The following is a 19,128-nucleotide window of genomic DNA, read 5'->3' as shown; positions in this document are numbered from 1 at the left end:
GACATGCAATTGAAAATATGAATATAGAACAAAAACACGATAGAACCACTTACAGACAACTTCTCACTTTAGAAAGGGGGGTTCTACAATTAAAATCCTTAGAGGTACTAAAAGAGGAGAAGGTAGTTCAAACATGGTTCCAGTATGGCCAATTACAGGCCAGGTGGAAAATAGACCAAAAAACTGGTTTTGTCAAAGTTGAGGATAATTTGTTTAAACAAATAAGAGATCAAAGCTTAATGCATATAAAGAGGATATATAATGTACTAATACAGATGGATTCGGAAACGGAATTGGTTAAAGACTGTATGATAAAGTGGGCTCAGAATATTGAAGAACCAATAATGCTGGACACGTGGGAAAGAATATGGGTAAGAAATGTGAAATTTTCACAAGCACAAAATTTGAGAGAAAACTTTTATAAGATGTTTTATAGATGGCATTTAGATCCTAAAAAGCTGGCTTCTATGTATCCGAATGTACAGCCTAAATGTTGAGATGTGGTTCTCTCGATGCTACATATTTTCATATATGGTGGACTTGTCAAAAGGTTAAGGCATTTTGGATAAAAATGTGGTGGATCATGCAAAATATCTTCAAAAGAAGGATAAAATTCACTCCTCAGCTATTTTTACTAGGTATATGTACTGACTTTACAGCGGTAAAGACCAATTTGGTTCTGCACCTAATAACGGCAGCAAGACTGTTGGTGGCACAATACTGGAAGAAGGAAGACGTGCCTACAACTCAAGAATGGACATTGAAAGTTACAAACTTAGCCGAGATGGCTAAAATATCAGCATATCTTAAAGACCACTCAAATGAGAGATATAAACGAGACTGGAAAAAATGGATTGACTATACACAAAACAAATATGGGACTAAGAAATTCCAGATAGCCTATGCTTAAGATTAGGAATAAGTTAAACTGCTTAAAGTTTGGGTAACAGCAAGAAGCTGAGTTCAACGTAGAGATCTTATTGACTTTCTTTTTTTTTTCTTTAATCTCCTTTGTTTTAATATATTTTAGACTGTATTTGTTAAAAAGCTATACCGTGTACGGGCTCTGGGAAGTCGGGGGGGAAGGGAGGTGGGGTCTTAGGGGGGAGGGGGGAAATATAGTATGTGTTAGATTTTAAAGTAACATGATTGCACTGGTATACTGTTGCTCTTTAATTTTAGTGTAAAAATAGGACAAGCTGAATATATTGATAGATAGTAGAAATACACCGAAGGGAGGAGTAGAGGGAAAGAAGAAAGAGGGGTAGAGAGGGTGGGAGAGAGGATTGGAGGGAGAATGAGAAGGAAGGGAGGGAGTGTATTGGGAGAGAGGTGTGATAGAGGGGGAGGGGAAGTAGGGTAGAGGGGAATGTTGGAGGGAAGAACGAAAGTTGGAGGGGGGCGAAAGAAAGGGTGTATGGTGGGTCAAAGTGGTATATTGGGTTTGTATTTTGGGGGGGTATTGTTGACAAGAGGGAGGGCTGTGTTTATTGTTCAATGTTATATGCCCCGGTTATGCACAGTATATATATGACTGTACGAAATGAAATGGAAATAAAACATATTTAAGAGGAAGAGAAGTGAAGCAGATCAACTACCTCAAGATCTTCCTTGATAAAGTACACACCACCTTCCACAAATCCTGCAAGAGCCAGAATGACCTCTTCCAAATGTCCGAACAATTGGGCATAGAAATTGTGAAGATTGGCAGAGTTTTGGGACCAAGATGGGCTGCCTGTAGTTTAAGGGCAACCATAGCTGTGTGGCATGCTTATCCAGCACTACATCAGTTTTTTCAGGGCAATGAAAGATTCCCAGGCATGGCTTCCCGTTTTGAAATTTTAAATTTTTTGCAGGATTTGGCCCTGATGATCGACATCCTAAATGAGATTTCTCTTCTGTCAAATGCCCTACAGGGGAGAGAGAAAAATATCATTGTGGCCAAAAAGTTAGTATTGCGAACAATCAATGCTTTTGAAGTGCTTAGGCAGAGAAAGGGCAGATATGAAACAGAACTTGTGGAAGTGCTAAAAATACAAGCCTTCAAAAACATCAATTTAGCTCCAAATCAACGATTTGTTGCCCTTCCTTGTGAAAATTTTTAGAAAGCATCATCACCAATTTGAAGAAAAGGCTGATGGATTGTGACCATCTAAGAACAGGTAGCCAGCAGCAAACAAGTTACACTTTATCACATATTTGGAGCCAGATTACTGGAACATTGAAGATGTAGTCATTCCATGGTCTGAGGCAGAGGAATCATTGGTTGCATTTGGCAGTATTTTTAATTTTGAAATTAATTTGAATGACTACAGATATTTTTTGGAAAATGTGCTGAAAAATCCAGACAAGTACAAAATTCCTAACAGTATCAGAAAAGCTACAGATATTGTCAGGACAATTGCTGTTAGTTCAGCAGAGGCGGAAAAGGGGTTCTCAAAAATGAACCTCATAAGTTCAGAGTAAAGAACACGCCTAATTATTCCAAACATAAGTAATCTGATAGTGATAAGTGTTGTTGGCATACCTGTTGAGAGATGGGACCCAATTCCTGCAGTGAAAGTTTGGCTCAGAGCGCACCACCACACGGTTGATGATCCATGAATAAAGACCAGGAAAGCTGCAACAGAGGAATCTAGAAACTTAAGAACAGTATGGAGATATCAACAACCAGGAAAGCAATAACACAAGTAAGTACTTGAGTGTATCTCTTTCATTGTGTTATTCTTATGTAAGGTGTAAGTGCAAGCAATTAAAGTCTTGCTTTCTGTGTCTGTCCTTTGTGCAGGTTGTTTGAGCAAAGTGATAAGGTGGTATGCAGAAGACGGGCAAGCCAGTGATCTTTCCTCTATAAGCTGTCTTTATTGCTGAGTGTGGTCTGTGCTGTGTTCATCCTTGAGATAGTGAAGTGCAAGCAATTAAAGTCTTGCTTTCTGTGTCTGTCCTTTGTGCAGGTTGTTTGAGCAAAGTGGTAAGGTGGTGTGCAGAAGACGCAAAAAAGGACAGTAATTTTCCTTTTCTATTATTTTGTGTGCTGGTTTCATCCCAATGCAGTGTATGCAATGAAAGAGTTCATTTCTGTGTCTCTTCTTTGTGCTGCCCATTCATTGGAATCAGTGATACTGAAGACTGGCAAGAACAGTCATCTTCCTTCTCTTTTATTGTTTTTGTACTTATTTTAATCTTATTGCAGTTCATCCATTGGGGCAAAGAATTCAGTGACATCGTCTTGGCCACTCCCACCCGGTCACATGGCCGGCAAGCCACTTCCACCCAGTCACATGGCCAGCAAGCCACTCCCACCTGGTCACATGGGTAGCAGGCCACTCCCACCTGGTCACATGGCTGGCAAGACATTCCCACCCGGTCACATGGTCGGCAAACCACTCCCACAAAGGAGGCCACATCCACGGAGTAGGTTGCGAAAATTTTTGAAACCCACCACTGATTTAGGGATATACTTAACTGCAAGATGTAGCACTCTTAAAGAGAACAATTATCATAAACTTAAGCAACAGATTGCATCTGATCTAATGAAATGGGAAAATTTACAATTATCAATGATAGGGAGAATTTCTACAATCAAAATGAACATTTTACCTAGAATTTTATATCTGTTCCAGACAATTCCAATTAGATTAGGGAAAAATTATGTTGATGAATTAAATAAAATAGTATTGAAGTTCATTTGGCAGGGGGGGAAAAGCAAGAATAAAATTAAAGTCGTTACAAGATGCTAGAACAAGAGGAGGCATGTGCCTACCCAATTGGTAGGCCCATGCCTCATATCCCCAGGGAACTAGCTTGATGTGGGTTAAGGAGTGGATAACACTAAGGAATTCCAGACTATTGCCTTGTTGTTGGGATGGCATGCTATTTTTATGGTATAAAGGTACTAAAACACAGGGTTATTTTAGAAGACATTACTTAAGGGAGGCTTTGTTATTGAATTGGGAGAAGATTAAAAAGCAACATTACTTAAAAATACGTCTGGCTATCAACTATTGAAGCTTTTTCATATCAAATAACATACAAAAAGGAACAATCAGTTAGATATGATGAAATTTTGAATGCAGAGGGTAAACTCAAATCTATGCAAGAGCTGAAACAGGAAGGAATTAAAATGAATTGGTTTTCATATATGCAAATACAATCTAGATATGACAAAGACTGTAAAATGGAAGGTTTTTATGATAAAAAAACTGAGTTAGATAAAATCTTGACAGGTACTGATGAAAAAGTAACTAAAAAACTATATGGACATTTACTAGAGGTTAAACTAAAAGAACAAGAAGTTAAAGAACCTATGATAGCTTGGGGGGGAAATTTTGGACATGGGATTGAATTAGAGAAATGGGAGAAATTGTGGTCCCAAAATTATAAAATGACAATGTCAACAGCTTATAAGGAAAATTTGTATAAGATGTTTTACAAGTGGCATCTATCCCCAACGAGAATAGCAAGAATGTCCAAGAACAAATCCGAAAAGTGTTGGAAATGTCATCAGACTCCGGGATCATACTACCACATGTGGTGGACTTGTACAGAAGCTAAAAGGTATTGGACTAAAATCCACATGTGGTTGGAGAAAATGACACAGAAACGCATAGACTTTAAACCAGAGACTTTTTAAATGGGTATTATACCATATACATATAATAAAGACTTGAAATATTTGATCGTAAATATTTTAACGGCAGCCAGAATTGTATTTGCAAAAAAATTGGAAAAATGAGAAAATAGCGACGCAGGAGGAAGTTATTTGAAAAACAATGGAATGTGCTGAAATGAGTAAATTGACATTTGAAATTAGAGAACAAGAAGATGAACAATTCCATAAGATTTGGGACTTGTTTTATCAATGGATACAATTATTATAATTTTAAATTGTAATAATAGAATGTGATAGGAGACACTATAAAGACATATTACTTTTATATGGATTTTACAGATTTATAATAATGTAAGGTATATATATGAATTGAATATATATTCTATAGATTCATAACAAAGTAATGGAATATTGGTATATATATGAATTGAATATTTAGAATATTTTGTTTAAAATGAAGAAACAAAAATTGTAGTTGAATATATGAGATACAATGATAAAGATGTACTTATATACATTTGATAGATATTTGATGATTTTACATATAATTGAAAGTAATGATGCACAAATAAAAAATGTTGGTGAATCTTTTCTTTATATACTGAAAGAAATACCAGAATAAGATAGATGATACCATAATGATATGTTATTATTGAATAGACTTACAATGATGTAACAGATAGTTAGCATACATATGAACTTAATCTTTAGAATACATGTTTAAAAGGAAGAAATTATAAGAGTAAACTGAATATATGATTTACAATGATAATCAATGTATTACTGTATATTGGGTTGATAACTATTTATTTTATTTGCAACTGTAAGCGGTGACGCACGAATGTTTGTGACCAAACGACATGTTACATAGATATGTAACTGATTATATTTTTTATGTTATATGTATGTTTTTGTTTGTTTTAAAAAAAAAATTTTAAAAAAAAATAGGGGAGCTCTGGTTGGGCCACTCTGGGACATTCACAAAGTTGTACCTAGGCCATTGCCTTGGCTGCATGCTTAGGATCGTTGTCATGTTGGAAAGTGAACCTTCAGCCCAATATGAGGTCCTGACCACTGTGGAACAGGCTTTCATTGAGCATATGCCTGTACTTTGCTCCATTCAGTTTTCTCTCAATCCTGACCAGGCTTCCAATCCGTGCTGCTGAAAAACACCCCACAGCATGATGCTGTCACCACCATTCTTCACTGTTGGGATGATGATGGGCAGGTAATGAGTGGTGCCCAGTACCCTCTAGACATAACATTTAGAATTGAAGCCAAACAGTTCAATCTTGGTTTCATGAGACCAGAGAATCTTGTTCCTCACAGTCTCAGAGTCCTTCAGATGCTTTTTTGCAAACTCCAAGCAAGCTTTCATGTGTTTTGCACTGAGAAGAGGCTTCCATCAAACCACTCTGTAATAAAGCCCAGATCCATGGAGGGTTGCAGTGATTGTTGTCCTTCTAGAATTCTGTCCCATCTCCACAGGATCTCTGGAACTCAGTCAGAGTGACCATCAGATTCTTGGTACTTTTCTTACTTTTTGCTCAGTTTGACTGGGTAACCAGCTCTTGGAAAAGTCCTGGCTGTGCCAAACCTCCTCCATTTGAGAATTATGGAGGCCATTGTGCTTTTAGGAACCTTCAGTGCAGCAAGAAATTTTATTGTAGCCTTCTCCAGATCTATGCCTTGCAATAATCCTGTCTCTGAGCTCTGCTGAAAGATCATTTGACCTCATGGCTTTTGCTCTGTTACAATATGCATTGTCAATGGTGAGGCCTTCTATAGAGAGATGTATGCCTTTCCAACTCATGTCCAATCAATTTAATTTACCACAGGTGGGCTCCAATCAAGGTGTAGGAATATGTCAGCAACTATTAAGAGAAATGGAGGGCACCAGAGCTAAATTTCAAGAATTGTTGTAAAGGATCTGAATGTTTATGCCAGTGTGATTGTCAGGGATCCAAAAAAACACCCCCAACGAAATAAAACTCCGAGGCTTGTGTTTCCTTAAAATCCCACTTTATTAGAGCTGTCATGTTGGCACATCTGGGAAAATCTGAAGGTGAGAACTTCCAAGTTTTCCCACCCAGTTGAAAGTTCAAGATCCTGCCCCAACACTCACAAGTTCATCACATGGTCCAATCTTTCACTGCCATGAAGACAGACTCCTCCCATCCACATCTAGCCAGGTGCAAAGAAAAAAACCGACCTTGATTTTCTAAGAAGAATGTTATTATGGCTACACATCACCCAGCTCCCTATATCCCCCCTCCCATTTTCCCACAGTAGAAAGTGTGGCAGACCTGAAATCCAAACCAAAAGAAAAGATGGCTTGCAGGTCTGACAGTGATATATCAGTTTTTTAAAAATAAATTTATAGACATTTCTAAAATTCTGTTTTTACTTTGTCATTATGGGGTTCTAATGAGAAAAAATGATTATGATTCAACTAAGCAAAATACAGATGCTCCAATTTTATAAAACTGAACCTGTTCTACCTTGTCAGTCTATTAATCAGGTCAGAATCTACAGATTCGATCTAAAAGCTTTGGGCCTTCCAAAATGAAAAAGAACTAATACTGGGAGTTCTACCAGCACATGAAGGGCAGTGAGGACAACGATTTTACATTAGTGGAAACATTTTTCTACTAACACATGTTAATCTAGGACCAAAATTAAAATGTAGTCTTTGGTAGTTATTATTCAATAACATCACCTTTGGATCCATATGCAAATCTGCAGATTTCTAGATATACCCATTGTCTAAAAACCTGATACAAAGAAAATCCATCATATAGTGACATCAAATATTATCAAATTTCTTTCTGCAAAATTTTGTATTAAATTAAATTCCTCATATAACATGTTTTTTATGTACAGTTCAGTATTATTCTAGAACTATCAAGTAGTGTTAAATAACTTTAAGTGTGTGTGTGTGTGTGTGTGTGTAAAATATTTTGCAGCAATATGAAGGGGGAATAATCTAATCTATGTTGATGTTAACACTTCTAACTTTAAAATAATTTCAGGTCCTAATTATTGGATGTCATTCAATGATTAAAAGCCAAAAGGACAAAAGAGGAAGAGTTTTACAAAATCTATAAAGGGTTGGCCTCCTTTTTCTATGGAACATATATATCCCATTTCATATATCTCTTCATTGGAACTCCGCTCAAAATTCTATTATGAACTTTTCCCTAACTTTGAAGGGTAGGAGGGAAAGAAACTGGCAACAGATATATCAAATTTAAGGAAAAGATACATTTTTAACCTTAAAATTATTGAAATGTTCTAACTATAGCAGTGTTAATCCGCAGAGACTTCAGAATGAGTGTACATAATGGATGAAGATGATGTTGATAAAGATTAGTGATAATAATGGAATAGATAGGAAGGTGAAAAGAGTTTTGAAACTTTTTCAATTTGAAATACTCCATTTTGAATGCAAAATGATTGCCTGAAGTACCAAAGTATACTTACCATTTCCCTGAATGCAGTTTCAATGGCTCCCATGACAAGGCATTCCTGCAAGATCTTCTTTTCTGTAAAGAAGCGAGTAGGTGGAGTGCCAGGTGAACCGGGAGCTCCAACACTTCCTCTCAATGAGGCTGCCCGGGTTAGAGTTCTGATGTTGGCATTCATGCTTTCTGGCTCTTCCCCCAAGCAGGTTGGCGGTGGAACAGCAGAGTTTTTCAGGATGTCCACAATCTCCTGCAACTGCTCTACAATGTGATGCTGCAGCAACTTGGAGGCTACCACAGCTGCTCCAGATCCAGCATGGCCATCAAATAATGACCAATAATGAAAAGAGATGCTATCCGATTCCTGTTTAAGGAAAGAAGTATTTTTAGGAAATATTTCATTGTGGCTCTCCCATTAGTAGAATAAAAGCAGGTTTATACATTGAAATAGTTTTGAGGGAGGAGAATATATGGGGAGAATCTAAGCATAACATAAATCTTGATCTTAGCTCTACAATCTACTTTGTTTTCTGTTTGTACAAAAACAGTTTGTGAACAAACTTTGAAAAATATTCAAAGTTTTTCTTATCGACAATAGCAGTTTATTTTGCATAGATATGAATATTTCTACATATAATTTGGAAATTTAATTTTAAACTCTCAAATCAGCTCAGCACATTTGTTCAAGTTGAATGATCAATTGCATTTGGCTCACATCCAATTCATACAGGTTTATCAAGAATCCAGGACAATCTTTTCCTTAAAAACTCATTAAGCTTTTAAGGAACTTTCACTAATAAGTCTAAACGCCCCATCTAGAATGTCTCACTTGTATTGCTACCTATTAATACAGCACACAGGAAGATCTTTACCACACAGATAAAACAAATGCTTTAGGGTGGAGGAATTCTCACCTCCAGCAGCATATAATTGTGCATTATTACACTTTTAGTATAACAATATTTATGGTATGATTACTTTATTCAGTTTCATCATTTCAGACTTGTAGTATGGACTAACAAACAAAATGCTTTGACTTGCAAAGTAACAGTGCCCTCTAGTAGTATGTTTCACAGCAGTATTGCTCACATTTTAGGAAAGAAGATAAACTTGTTAAGAAAACACTGTGTTGTGTGTGTGTGTGTGTGTGTGTGTGTGTGTGTGTGTGTGTGTGTGTATGTGTATGTGTGTGTGTGTGTTCTTATACCAAAATGTTTATAGGTGAACCAATTGGCTGAATCACTGAAAAGATACAGAGACTTACTGAATTCTCTTTCAACTGCAATCCTTCCCCATTGGGCAATGACGATCTCCGCTTACTAGAGGAATTTCTGTTTGGTGTTGAATTAGTTGTTCCAATTTTCTTCTTCACCGTAAGCACTTCGCAACTTGCTTGGTCCTCATTATGTGTACTTTTCCCTGCATTGATCACTCTGTGAAGAAAAAGGAACAATCAAAAGAATATTTTTTTAAAAAACTAATTTGTTCTTTGTATGTATTTAACTCCTTGGAATTTAAATGCCTCATTTAACAAAACTTCAATTTACAAAATTTATAACACATGAAAGAAATAACATTTTAGGATTTACAGTAATTCCTGGGCAAAGGGAACTCAGATTTGAGAGAGACCCACTTAGTTGCAGTTACTACTAAGGGACTTTTCAGTGAAAAATCCTCTGATAAATTACCACCTCACCACGCAACAGACTGCAGCATTGATATCCTCCCCAGGGTGAAACTTCCAAAACCCCAGATTTACTCAATGACCCCACGCGAAATGGAGGAATTACAGAGGTTTATTGAACCTGCTAGGCCACGGGTGGCTGCCCCAGTGTTGTTCAGAGAAAAGAAAGATGGCTCCTTTCGTCTCTGCATTAATTACAAGAATCTTAATACTGTATGCATGGAAAATGTTTACCCCTTCCCTCTGATGAAAGATATGTTGGCCCAATTGGGTAAAGGAAAGATTTTCACGAAATTGGACCTAAGAGAGGCCTACTACAGAGTCAGAATCAAAGAGGCAGATGAGGACTTCCTATGGTGACGTCACTGTGCTTAGAGTGGAGGGAAGGAAGCTCTCCTAACCTCTAACTCTAATTTCTTCATTTAGGCTCATTTTTGAGCATTGTTGATCCTGAAGGGGCCAACAGATTAAGGGGGATACTCTGTAGACGCTGGGGTGATAAGGCAAATCCTCCTGCGGATAGGAGAAACCCCCTAAATGGACGAGGAACTATCCTGCCATTTGGTTAGGACCAGAACGATAGCAACCGCATAAGAAGGAAGCGAATAGACAGAGAAGCAGTGAAAATCGGATACTTGTTACTATTGCTGACAACCCAAAGAAGAAGGCAACGCGAAACTGGCAGAGAGGGTGAGCTGGAAAGAAGGCGCCGGGAGAGAGGCTGTTTTTGCAACTCAATTTTGCCTAAAAGAACTGGAGCAGAGACGCTGAGACGCTGGGACGGAAGGGACAGCCGGAAGAGGCTAAAGGAAAGCCACAGTGAGAACGAAAATCTGACATGGACAACAGGAGTAGAGTGGAAAATAATATTTGCTGAAAAGATTTGGAAAGCTCAAAGAAGAGATTGTTTAACAGTCGGGTTGGTACACTGAGTTCCTTTTCTTTTTCTGCTCACCCTTCCTTCTGCTGCTTGTTGAATTTATAAGTATTTGACATTTATTTGCCTTGGAGCTTGGAACAGTGCCAGAGACAATAGATAGAGAACTGTATTGGAAAGAGAATTTTGCGTCGTGGATATTAACAGTGAGACTGAGGAAAGGGTGACACCTAGTGGACTGTAAATCCGAACCCTGAAATCTGATATAAGAAAATTTCTGATGACATAAGCTGATATATATACATACATACATACATACATACATACATACATATATATATATATATATGAGAGAGAGAGAGAGAGAGACACTAATTACTAGGATTGAATGCTTGTATAATTGATAAAATTGAGAGACATTTATTGGTATAAGATAATAGTGTAATATATAAATCTATGATATATATTAAGTAAAGACCAAAAACCAAATAATCAAATAGGATAGAATACTACATAGGAATGTTTAGGGATTGAAATATGATATTAAGGACAGTTAATTATTGTTGAATATTGAAATATACAATTATTTATATCATAGATATTACTGACAAAGTAGAAGTAAAAGTAAAACTTATATGAAATTGTGGGCAAGAATAAATAGGGGGATAAAAATGGCAATTTCAGTAAAATTAGTGAAAAAAACTACACCCAATGTGATCTCAGCAACACCCCCCCTCCTCAAATCAAATCAAAGATCAGTTGAGAGTGTGTTGGGGTTGGAGAAAGGTGAAAAGATGGCAGAAACAGCAGGACCAGCTTCAATGATGCAGAGTATGCAATCAATCCTCCAGATGATACAAGAGACACTGGCGAAAAGCCAAGAAGTGACAACTACTAATCATGAAGAAACAAGGAGGAATCATGAAGAAATGAAAAATGAAATGGGAGAATTGAAAGAAACTATTAAGATTGTAGATGATAAAATTGAAAAGATACAGAAGGCCTTAACAATCAATGAACAGAAAATCCAGTGTATGGAAGAAAAAATAGAACAATCAGACCAGAAGATGGGAAAAATGGAATTGGAATATAAACAACTTAATAAAGAATTAGAACTATCAATAATCCGACTGGAAAATGAAAGAGCTGCATTCTACCTAAGATTCCAAAACATACCGAAAGAGAAGGAGGAAGACGTGAAAGAAAAAGTAATTAAAATTCTCACTGAATCTCTTAAAAAAAAAAAACAAGAATTGAGAGGAGACATTGATGAAGCTTATAGGGTGCATACTAACTATGCCAGAAGACATGGACTCCCGAGAGAAGTGCATGTAAGATTTGCTAAAAAAACAACGAGAGATGAAGTGTACAAAAAAACCAGAGAAGAGACAATTACTCTACAGGGAAAAGAGTTGATCACACTCAAACAGATTCCATGAAGAATTCGGGAACAAGGCAGGCAGTACCAATTCTTAACAAACCAGTTAAATAAAAACAGAATAATGTACAGATGGTTGGTACCAGAAGGGGTTCTAGTATCTTGGCAAGGAAAAAGATACAAGATTGAGAATATAGAGGATGCACAGAAATTCTATTAAGAATACCGCAAGAGGGAAATAGAACAAGGAAGCAAGGAGGAATTGGAAAGTGGAGGTCAAGAGGAAGAAACATCAGAACATAACGAAAGAAACAGGAGAGAAGAACAGAGGCAAGAAAGAGAGAGCAGAGAAGGAACAGGTGAGAGGGAAAAGTCAGCTACAAACCAGAAGTAAAAAAAACAACCCCAGTTAAAGATGGATCAAGAAACAACAATTATCTCGATAAATTTGAATGGACTGAATGCACCCAAAAAAAAAGAGCCCAGATGTTTAATAAAATAAGAAGGTTAAGAATGGTGAAATCAATTCAGGACAATAGCTGGCATATAGACTGTAGAACGAAAGAGAAAAAAGGAAATGATATGAAATTATATGGGTTTGTGGAAATACCATCCCCAAGAAAACATAAATTGAGATTTGAAAGAGACACCTATAACAATAGAAAAAGAAAAGGAGGGAAGAAGGAAGGAGAGGAGAGGAGGAAGGAAGTAGAGAAAGGAGGGAAGAAGGAAGGGAAAGGAGAGGAGGATGGAAGGGAGAGAAAGAGAAGGAGAGATAGTAGGAAAGGAAGAGGAAAATTGGAGGAGAGGTAAGGGAAGAAGAAAGAGATAAGGAAAAGTGGGTGGAAGGGAAGAAAGAGAAGAAGAGAGGATAGGAAGGGGAAGAGAGAGGGTAAGAGTAGGGGAGAGGTAAGGGAAGAAAGAAGGGGAAGGAGAGGAAGAAGGAAGGAAGAAGAGAAGGAAGGGAGAGAGAAAAGAAAAGAAAGAGAAAATTAGGTGGTGTCTTAACAGACGCTAGGGATGGTAAACAATACAATCCAAACTGTACCCTATAGTCTCTTAAATGGAATAGCAATAGTATAAGATTGGCAAAGAAAAAGAATAACCATGTGAATGTATACCTAGAATTGTATGTAAGAGAATAAATGATAGTAAGAATATATAGCACATTATAGATAAACAATATTTGGTTATAAATAGCTAAGTATAAATAAATATAGAATTGTACATAAAAATGGATAACGAATAAAGAGACCATGAATGTAAGATAGAAAGGTATAGAAAGGGAAAACACTAATTGCAAAGAAACTGATACGGAACTGCTGTATGATATATGATGGAACTTCTTGTTCCTATGTTGTCTTAAGTCATGTGTTTGTTTTTGTTGATGTGTTTATGTGTGTAAAATAAAAACTTTTTTTAAAAAAAAAGAGGCAGATGAATGGAAAACTGCTTTCAACTGCCCACTTGGGTGTTTTCAATTCAGAGTACTCCTATTCAGCCTACAGGGGGCACCAGCTGTTTTCATGCAATTAATAAATGAAGTTTTACATGAACACCTGTACAAGGGTGTGATGGTCTACCTTGACAACATCCTTATTTACCCAGAAACACGTGAAGAACATGTGACATTAGTACGATCAGTACTCAAGAAACTCCGGGCCACGGAACTGTATGACAAATTGTCTAAATGTGAATTTCATCAGGAAAAAATTGATCACCTGGGCTACCGCATCTCCCACAATGGCATCGAGATGGACCCAGCAAAAGTCCAGGCTGTCACTGAGTGGGGGGCCCCCTCCCGCACCCACAAACAATTATAAAGCTTTTGGGGATTTGCAGGTTTTTATCGTCAATTTATCCCCTCATTCGCCAGCATTGCTCTGCCCATTACAAATCTGCTAAAGTCAAAAGGGGAGGCCAAGCCCAGACCAGGCAAGCCTTTGAATTGGACTATGGAGTGTCAAGCCACTTTCAAGAAATTGAAGTGACTCTTTGCAGCTGAACCCGTTTTGAAACACCCGGATATGGATACACCATTTAAATGTCAGGGCTGCTTCACTAGTAACCAAGAAAAAAACCACTCAACTCCATTTTGCAGAATTAAGAGTACTTTTACTGGTTATAAGTAAATAGTAGCTAAGCAAAGCAGGATCTGAGACAAAAGCGCACGCAATTATAGATATCAATATGTGACCCTTTCCCCTCCCCTTGGTAACCCCAGCTCATAATCCAATCCAATTACTCCACAGGTGTCATGTGGGAGACATCTTCAAAAATCATCATCAGGTTGGTCTGCCGGACAGTTGGCCTTGGCGGGAAATTCCCTCCCTGCCACATGCACAGTAGATGGTGAGAACAACTCCTTTCTTTTATATATATATATATATATATATATATATATATATATATATATATATATATATATATATATATATATATATATATATATATAATTATTTTTATTACATAGACAACACATACACACAACAATAAAAAACACACACAAAAAAAACCCATCATCACATAGAGCATGTCACTTGGTTACAGGTGTTTTAACATTTATCATTTTTATACATTCATTATTTCATTTCATAGGTTATAATATACAACTCCTTTCTTACAGTCACTCCTGCACAGAATATTTCCCACACCGAAATACCATGCCCCCCCTCCCTGTTTCAATGGCAGCCGAAAAGCAAGCAGCAAAACAGAGGCTGACATCATCGTTCAAGCTGATGCCAGTGATGCGGCAGTGGGGGCAGTATTACTTCAAACAAACGCTGATGGAAAACTGCAGCCATGCGCTTACACCTCTCGCAAATTGACAGAGATGGAGAGATGATGGGCTATATGGGAAAAAGAAGCTTTTGCAGTCAGTTGGGCTTTGATGACCTGGCGATATTTCCTAGAAGGGGCTAAACACCCTTTTGAAGTATGGACTGATCATAAAAATTTGGAAGCGTTGAAGACCCCTCATAAGCTATCTCCTAAACAAATGTGTTGGGCGCAACATTTCAACCGGTTCAACTTCACCCTCAAGTACATCCCAGAGGGGAAGAACTTCATGGCTGATGCTTTATCCAGACTTCCACAATACAACAGCTCGAAACTGAGCGTAGCCCACCCAGTCATCCCAGCGAAAAATCTTGCTGCCCCGGTAATTACCAGAAGCGAAAGCAGTTCAAATTTAGAGATCACGACAGACCTCATATGCAAACTCAAGGAAGGACTTGAGTCCGATGACTGGTTCAAAGAACATTCAAATGAATGTATTATGAATGATGGACTGGTTTGGGTAGGGGCTAAATTATATGTTCCTGCTACCCTGAAAGCTATTGTTCTTCAACGGGCCCATGATTCGCGAATGGCAGGCCATTTTGGTTGTGTACAGACTCTACATCTAGTTAAGAGGCAATTTTGGTGGCCTTCATTGAAAAAAGACATTGAGTCCTACATAGCCAGTTGTCCAGTTTGTGCTGCCACAAAGCGCCCACCAGGAAAGCCTCAAGGCCTTCTCCAAGGTGTGGCCCGTCCTGAGGCCCCGTGGAAGGAGATATCGATGGATTTCATTGTCGAATTACCAGAGAGTCTAGGAAATACCGTGATTTGGGTTATCACCAACTTCTTTTCCAAACAAGTTCATTTTGTACCCTGTTCCAAAATCCCATCAGCTAAGATGTTAGCTAAGTTGTTTATATCACATGTATACCGATTGCATGGAATACCTGGACGCATAATTTCGGATAGGGGGGTCCAGTTCACCTCCCTTTTCTGGAAGGAGTTTCTGAAGTTAATTGGCTCCGCCCAGGGACTAAGCTCCACCCACCATCCTCAGACTAACAGAGCTTGTGAACGGACTAATTCTGTTTTGGAACAGTACCTCCAGTGTTTCATCAATTATCAGCAAGATAACTGGGCTGAACTGTTACCACATGCTGAGGTGGCATACAACAACTCTGTGCACAGCAGTACCGGCTTGACCCCTTTTAGGGTTGTGTTTGAACAGGACTTTGTACCGATTCCTGAATTACCTCAAAAAAAAAGTTTTGTTCCTCTTCGAGTGGAGTGACCAGCTTTGCCAAATTTGGCCCATGACCCGCAAAGCGTTGGAGGCTGCTCACCGGGTGCACAAGAAACAGGCTGACAAAAAGAGGGTGAAGCAAAGTGAGTACAAAGTAGGAGATCGGGTGTTTTTGTCCACCAAGTTGATCCAAACCACCCAGGAATCAAAGAAACTGGGGCCAAAGTATGTCGGTCCATTCCCTATAGTGAAAATCATTAATCCTGTTTCTGTACGATTAGAATTACCAAAGCATCTTAACCAGATTTATCCTGTTTCATGTGAACCTCTTGAAACCAGAACACACTTCTTCTTTTCGTGCACCCCTACCTGCACCCCCTGCCCCTCTTCTAATTGAAGGAGAGCAACATTTTGAGGTTAAAGAAATCTTGGACTCCAGGAAACATAGGAATCGAATTCAGTATCTAGTCTCCTGGAAACATTTTTCCCCCTCCCAAGCTGAGTGGGTTGATAAATCCCATGTTAGGGCTCCTAGACTCTTGCGGAAATTCTACTCTAAGTACCCTGATAAACCTTGATCCTATTTGACATGTACATTTCTTATGTTATCTTGTTTCTATTGTTTTATTTTCTTGCAGGGATGACTTCTTTTCCTGAAGGACAGCCGGATGTCAGCCTGTTTTGCTACTTGATTTTGGCTGCCATTGAAATGGGGAGGGGGAGGCATGGTATTTTGGAAGAGATGTTTTAAGTACAGGAGTGATTGTAAAAAGGGAGTTTTGTTCTCACCATCTACTGCGCATGCCGGAGATAGTGGATGGGCCTGCCAAGGCCAACTGTCCTGCATACCAACCTGATGATGCTTTTTGAAGATGGAACTCACATGACACCTGAGGGATTTGCGGATTGGACTATGGGATGGGATTACCAGGGGGAGAGGGTTAGGTTACATATTGATATCTATGATTACGCGTACTTTTGCCTCAGATCTTGCTTTGCTTAGCTGCTATCTTTTCATAACCAGTAAAAATACTCTTAATTCTGCCAAATGGAGTTAAGTGGTTTCTTTCTTGGTTGCTGAGGGAGGCTGGTTTGAAAGTCCCGTAGGGTCAAGTTGCAGTTTTGCAAGCGTTTCTTGGAGAGTCGAGGCATCAGCCATTTAATAGTATTCCAGGATACGATGGACATTGCGGACCCAGTGTCTACCTCCATTTGGCAGGGAGCACATTCCAGTTGGACTGTGAGGTGGATTTTTTTCTTGAGAGTTATTGGTTTGACAAATGATCGTTTCTGGGGCCGGGTGGTTGTGAAAAATGGCGTGGCAGTCGACTTCCGGGGGAGGAGCCTGTCGTCATCGGGGGCTCAACGGAGCTCCCCCCAGAGTTCTGGTCTGTATATCTAAAAGATCTATAGATATCTCCCCTTTTAGGCAGAAAGGGGCAGGGAGGAGCTCAGTCGTTAGAATCTCTTTGAAATTCACAGCCTTTTGTTTTTCGCTGTGAACGGAGAAGAGGTTCAACACAAAGCTGAGCTTTTTTTTTTTTTTTACTCCAGCCAGATCTTCTCAGCTGTTTTTTTCAGCCCAAGGCAGGTCATCCTCCCCCCTCAGAACAAATTTAAGCTATTTAAAATCGGTCCGGGCAGTGACCATTCCTGAAATCCTTTTTTGTTTATCACTATTTAAAATACCAGCTTCAATTTAACCAAAAACTCATTTGTTTAACTGTTTTTCAAGATGGCGATTTTATAACCTTCGCATTTGATATATTTAATCAGCCCTGTTTTTCTGAAGACTTCTCTATACTAATTGCCAAAGTTTACTCAAAGTATTTTATTGCAAATCAAGGTGTGCAGAGACTTTGTTTGTTTGCTTTTGTTTTTTTTTATAATGGCTCCTAAGTCAAAAAATTCCAAGCGTTTTCTTAACAATACATCCCAAGTAATCGCAATAAAGCCACAGTCTTTGCCTTCTACGCCACCTACTGGAGATTTGTTAACGAAAGAATTTCTTTTTGAAACTCTCAGAGAATTTAGAGAGGAAATAATGCAATTTATTTTGGAACTATGTGATAAATTTGATGCTAAGATTGCCCAAACAAGGAAGGATACCATCGGAGCGATAACCATGATGACAGATTACATTGCAGGAATGGAGGATAAATTGGAACTTTTGGAACAAGACAATTTTAATCTGACATCTAAAATCGAAAAATTGCAACAGGAAATTGAAAAGGCAGAGAGACAACTTGTTATGACAAATTATAAAAAGACTGCGTTTGCAATAAGTGTTAGGGGATTGCGTGAAAACGAACAGGAGAATTTGAAGCAGACCTTTTTTGAGGCTTTCAGTCGTGTGGTGGGCGTTCCGGGATTCAACTTTGATTGGCAGATCCAAAAAATTTACTGCCATAATTCGTGGACAGCAAAACAGAGACAGCTTCCGAGAGATGTGGTTATATATTTTGCTACAAGAGTCCAGAAACGCGATGCTGCAAGAGTTCTACAACAACAGGCTGCGAATTGATGGACAGGATTTGATCGTTTTTAAAGAGGTGCCTCCCCAGATGTTAAAAGCCAGGAGAGACTATGCTTTCTTAACTAAAGAACTTAGAGATAATCAGATACGGTACAGATGGGAAGCGCCATTTGGTATTACAGTCACACTTAACGATCAGAAACATCGCCTCAACTCAGCTTGTGAAGCCCGAGATTTTTATCATAAGATTTTAAAGGCGGGACTTCCTGAATTACCCGGACTTGGGCAAATACAAGGAGAAGTACAACAGCAATAACCAATCACACAACTACAAGGCGGGAGCTATCGTTTTTCCCCTTCGGAAGGGCAGTAGAGCGGAGAACAAGGACTTAGTTATGCTTTCAAAATATTTGCTTAATCTTAACTTGAATAACACTCTGTGACTATGTTTTGTAGAAAATGGCATAGCGCTATACCGATCAAGAGACATTAAGGCTGTAAGAAATGATGCTGATCACCTCGGAAATTATATTGTATGGGACTTTAAATTTTATTTTATTTTTATTTTATTGACATTTATAGGCCGCCCTTTTCCCTGAGGGGACTCAGGGCG

General features: G+C 38.4%; 1 protein-coding gene across 2 annotated transcripts in view; it reads right to left on the bottom strand.

Moving 5' to 3' along the window:
* PPM1H (protein phosphatase, Mg2+/Mn2+ dependent 1H) overlaps window positions 1-19,128 on the bottom strand; it is a 112,990-nt gene that overhangs the window by 52,394 nt on the left and 41,468 nt on the right. For both annotated transcript variants that reach the window (XM_032221413.1, XM_032221412.1), the window contains exons 2-3: window positions 9,341-9,509; window positions 8,096-8,440 (exon numbers count right to left, since the gene is read on the bottom strand). In XM_032221413.1, the coding sequence (XP_032077304.1) occupies window positions 8,096-8,440; window positions 9,341-9,509 (514 nt within the window). The remainder of the gene's footprint in view (window positions 1-8,095; window positions 8,441-9,340; window positions 9,510-19,128) is intronic.

This window comes from Thamnophis elegans, chromosome 7 (genome assembly GCF_009769535.1).
Source record: "Thamnophis elegans isolate rThaEle1 chromosome 7, rThaEle1.pri, whole genome shotgun sequence".
NCBI classification, from domain to species: Eukaryota; Metazoa; Chordata; class Lepidosauria; order Squamata; family Colubridae; genus Thamnophis; species Thamnophis elegans.
This window is presented reverse-complemented; position numbering and strand designations above follow the sequence as displayed.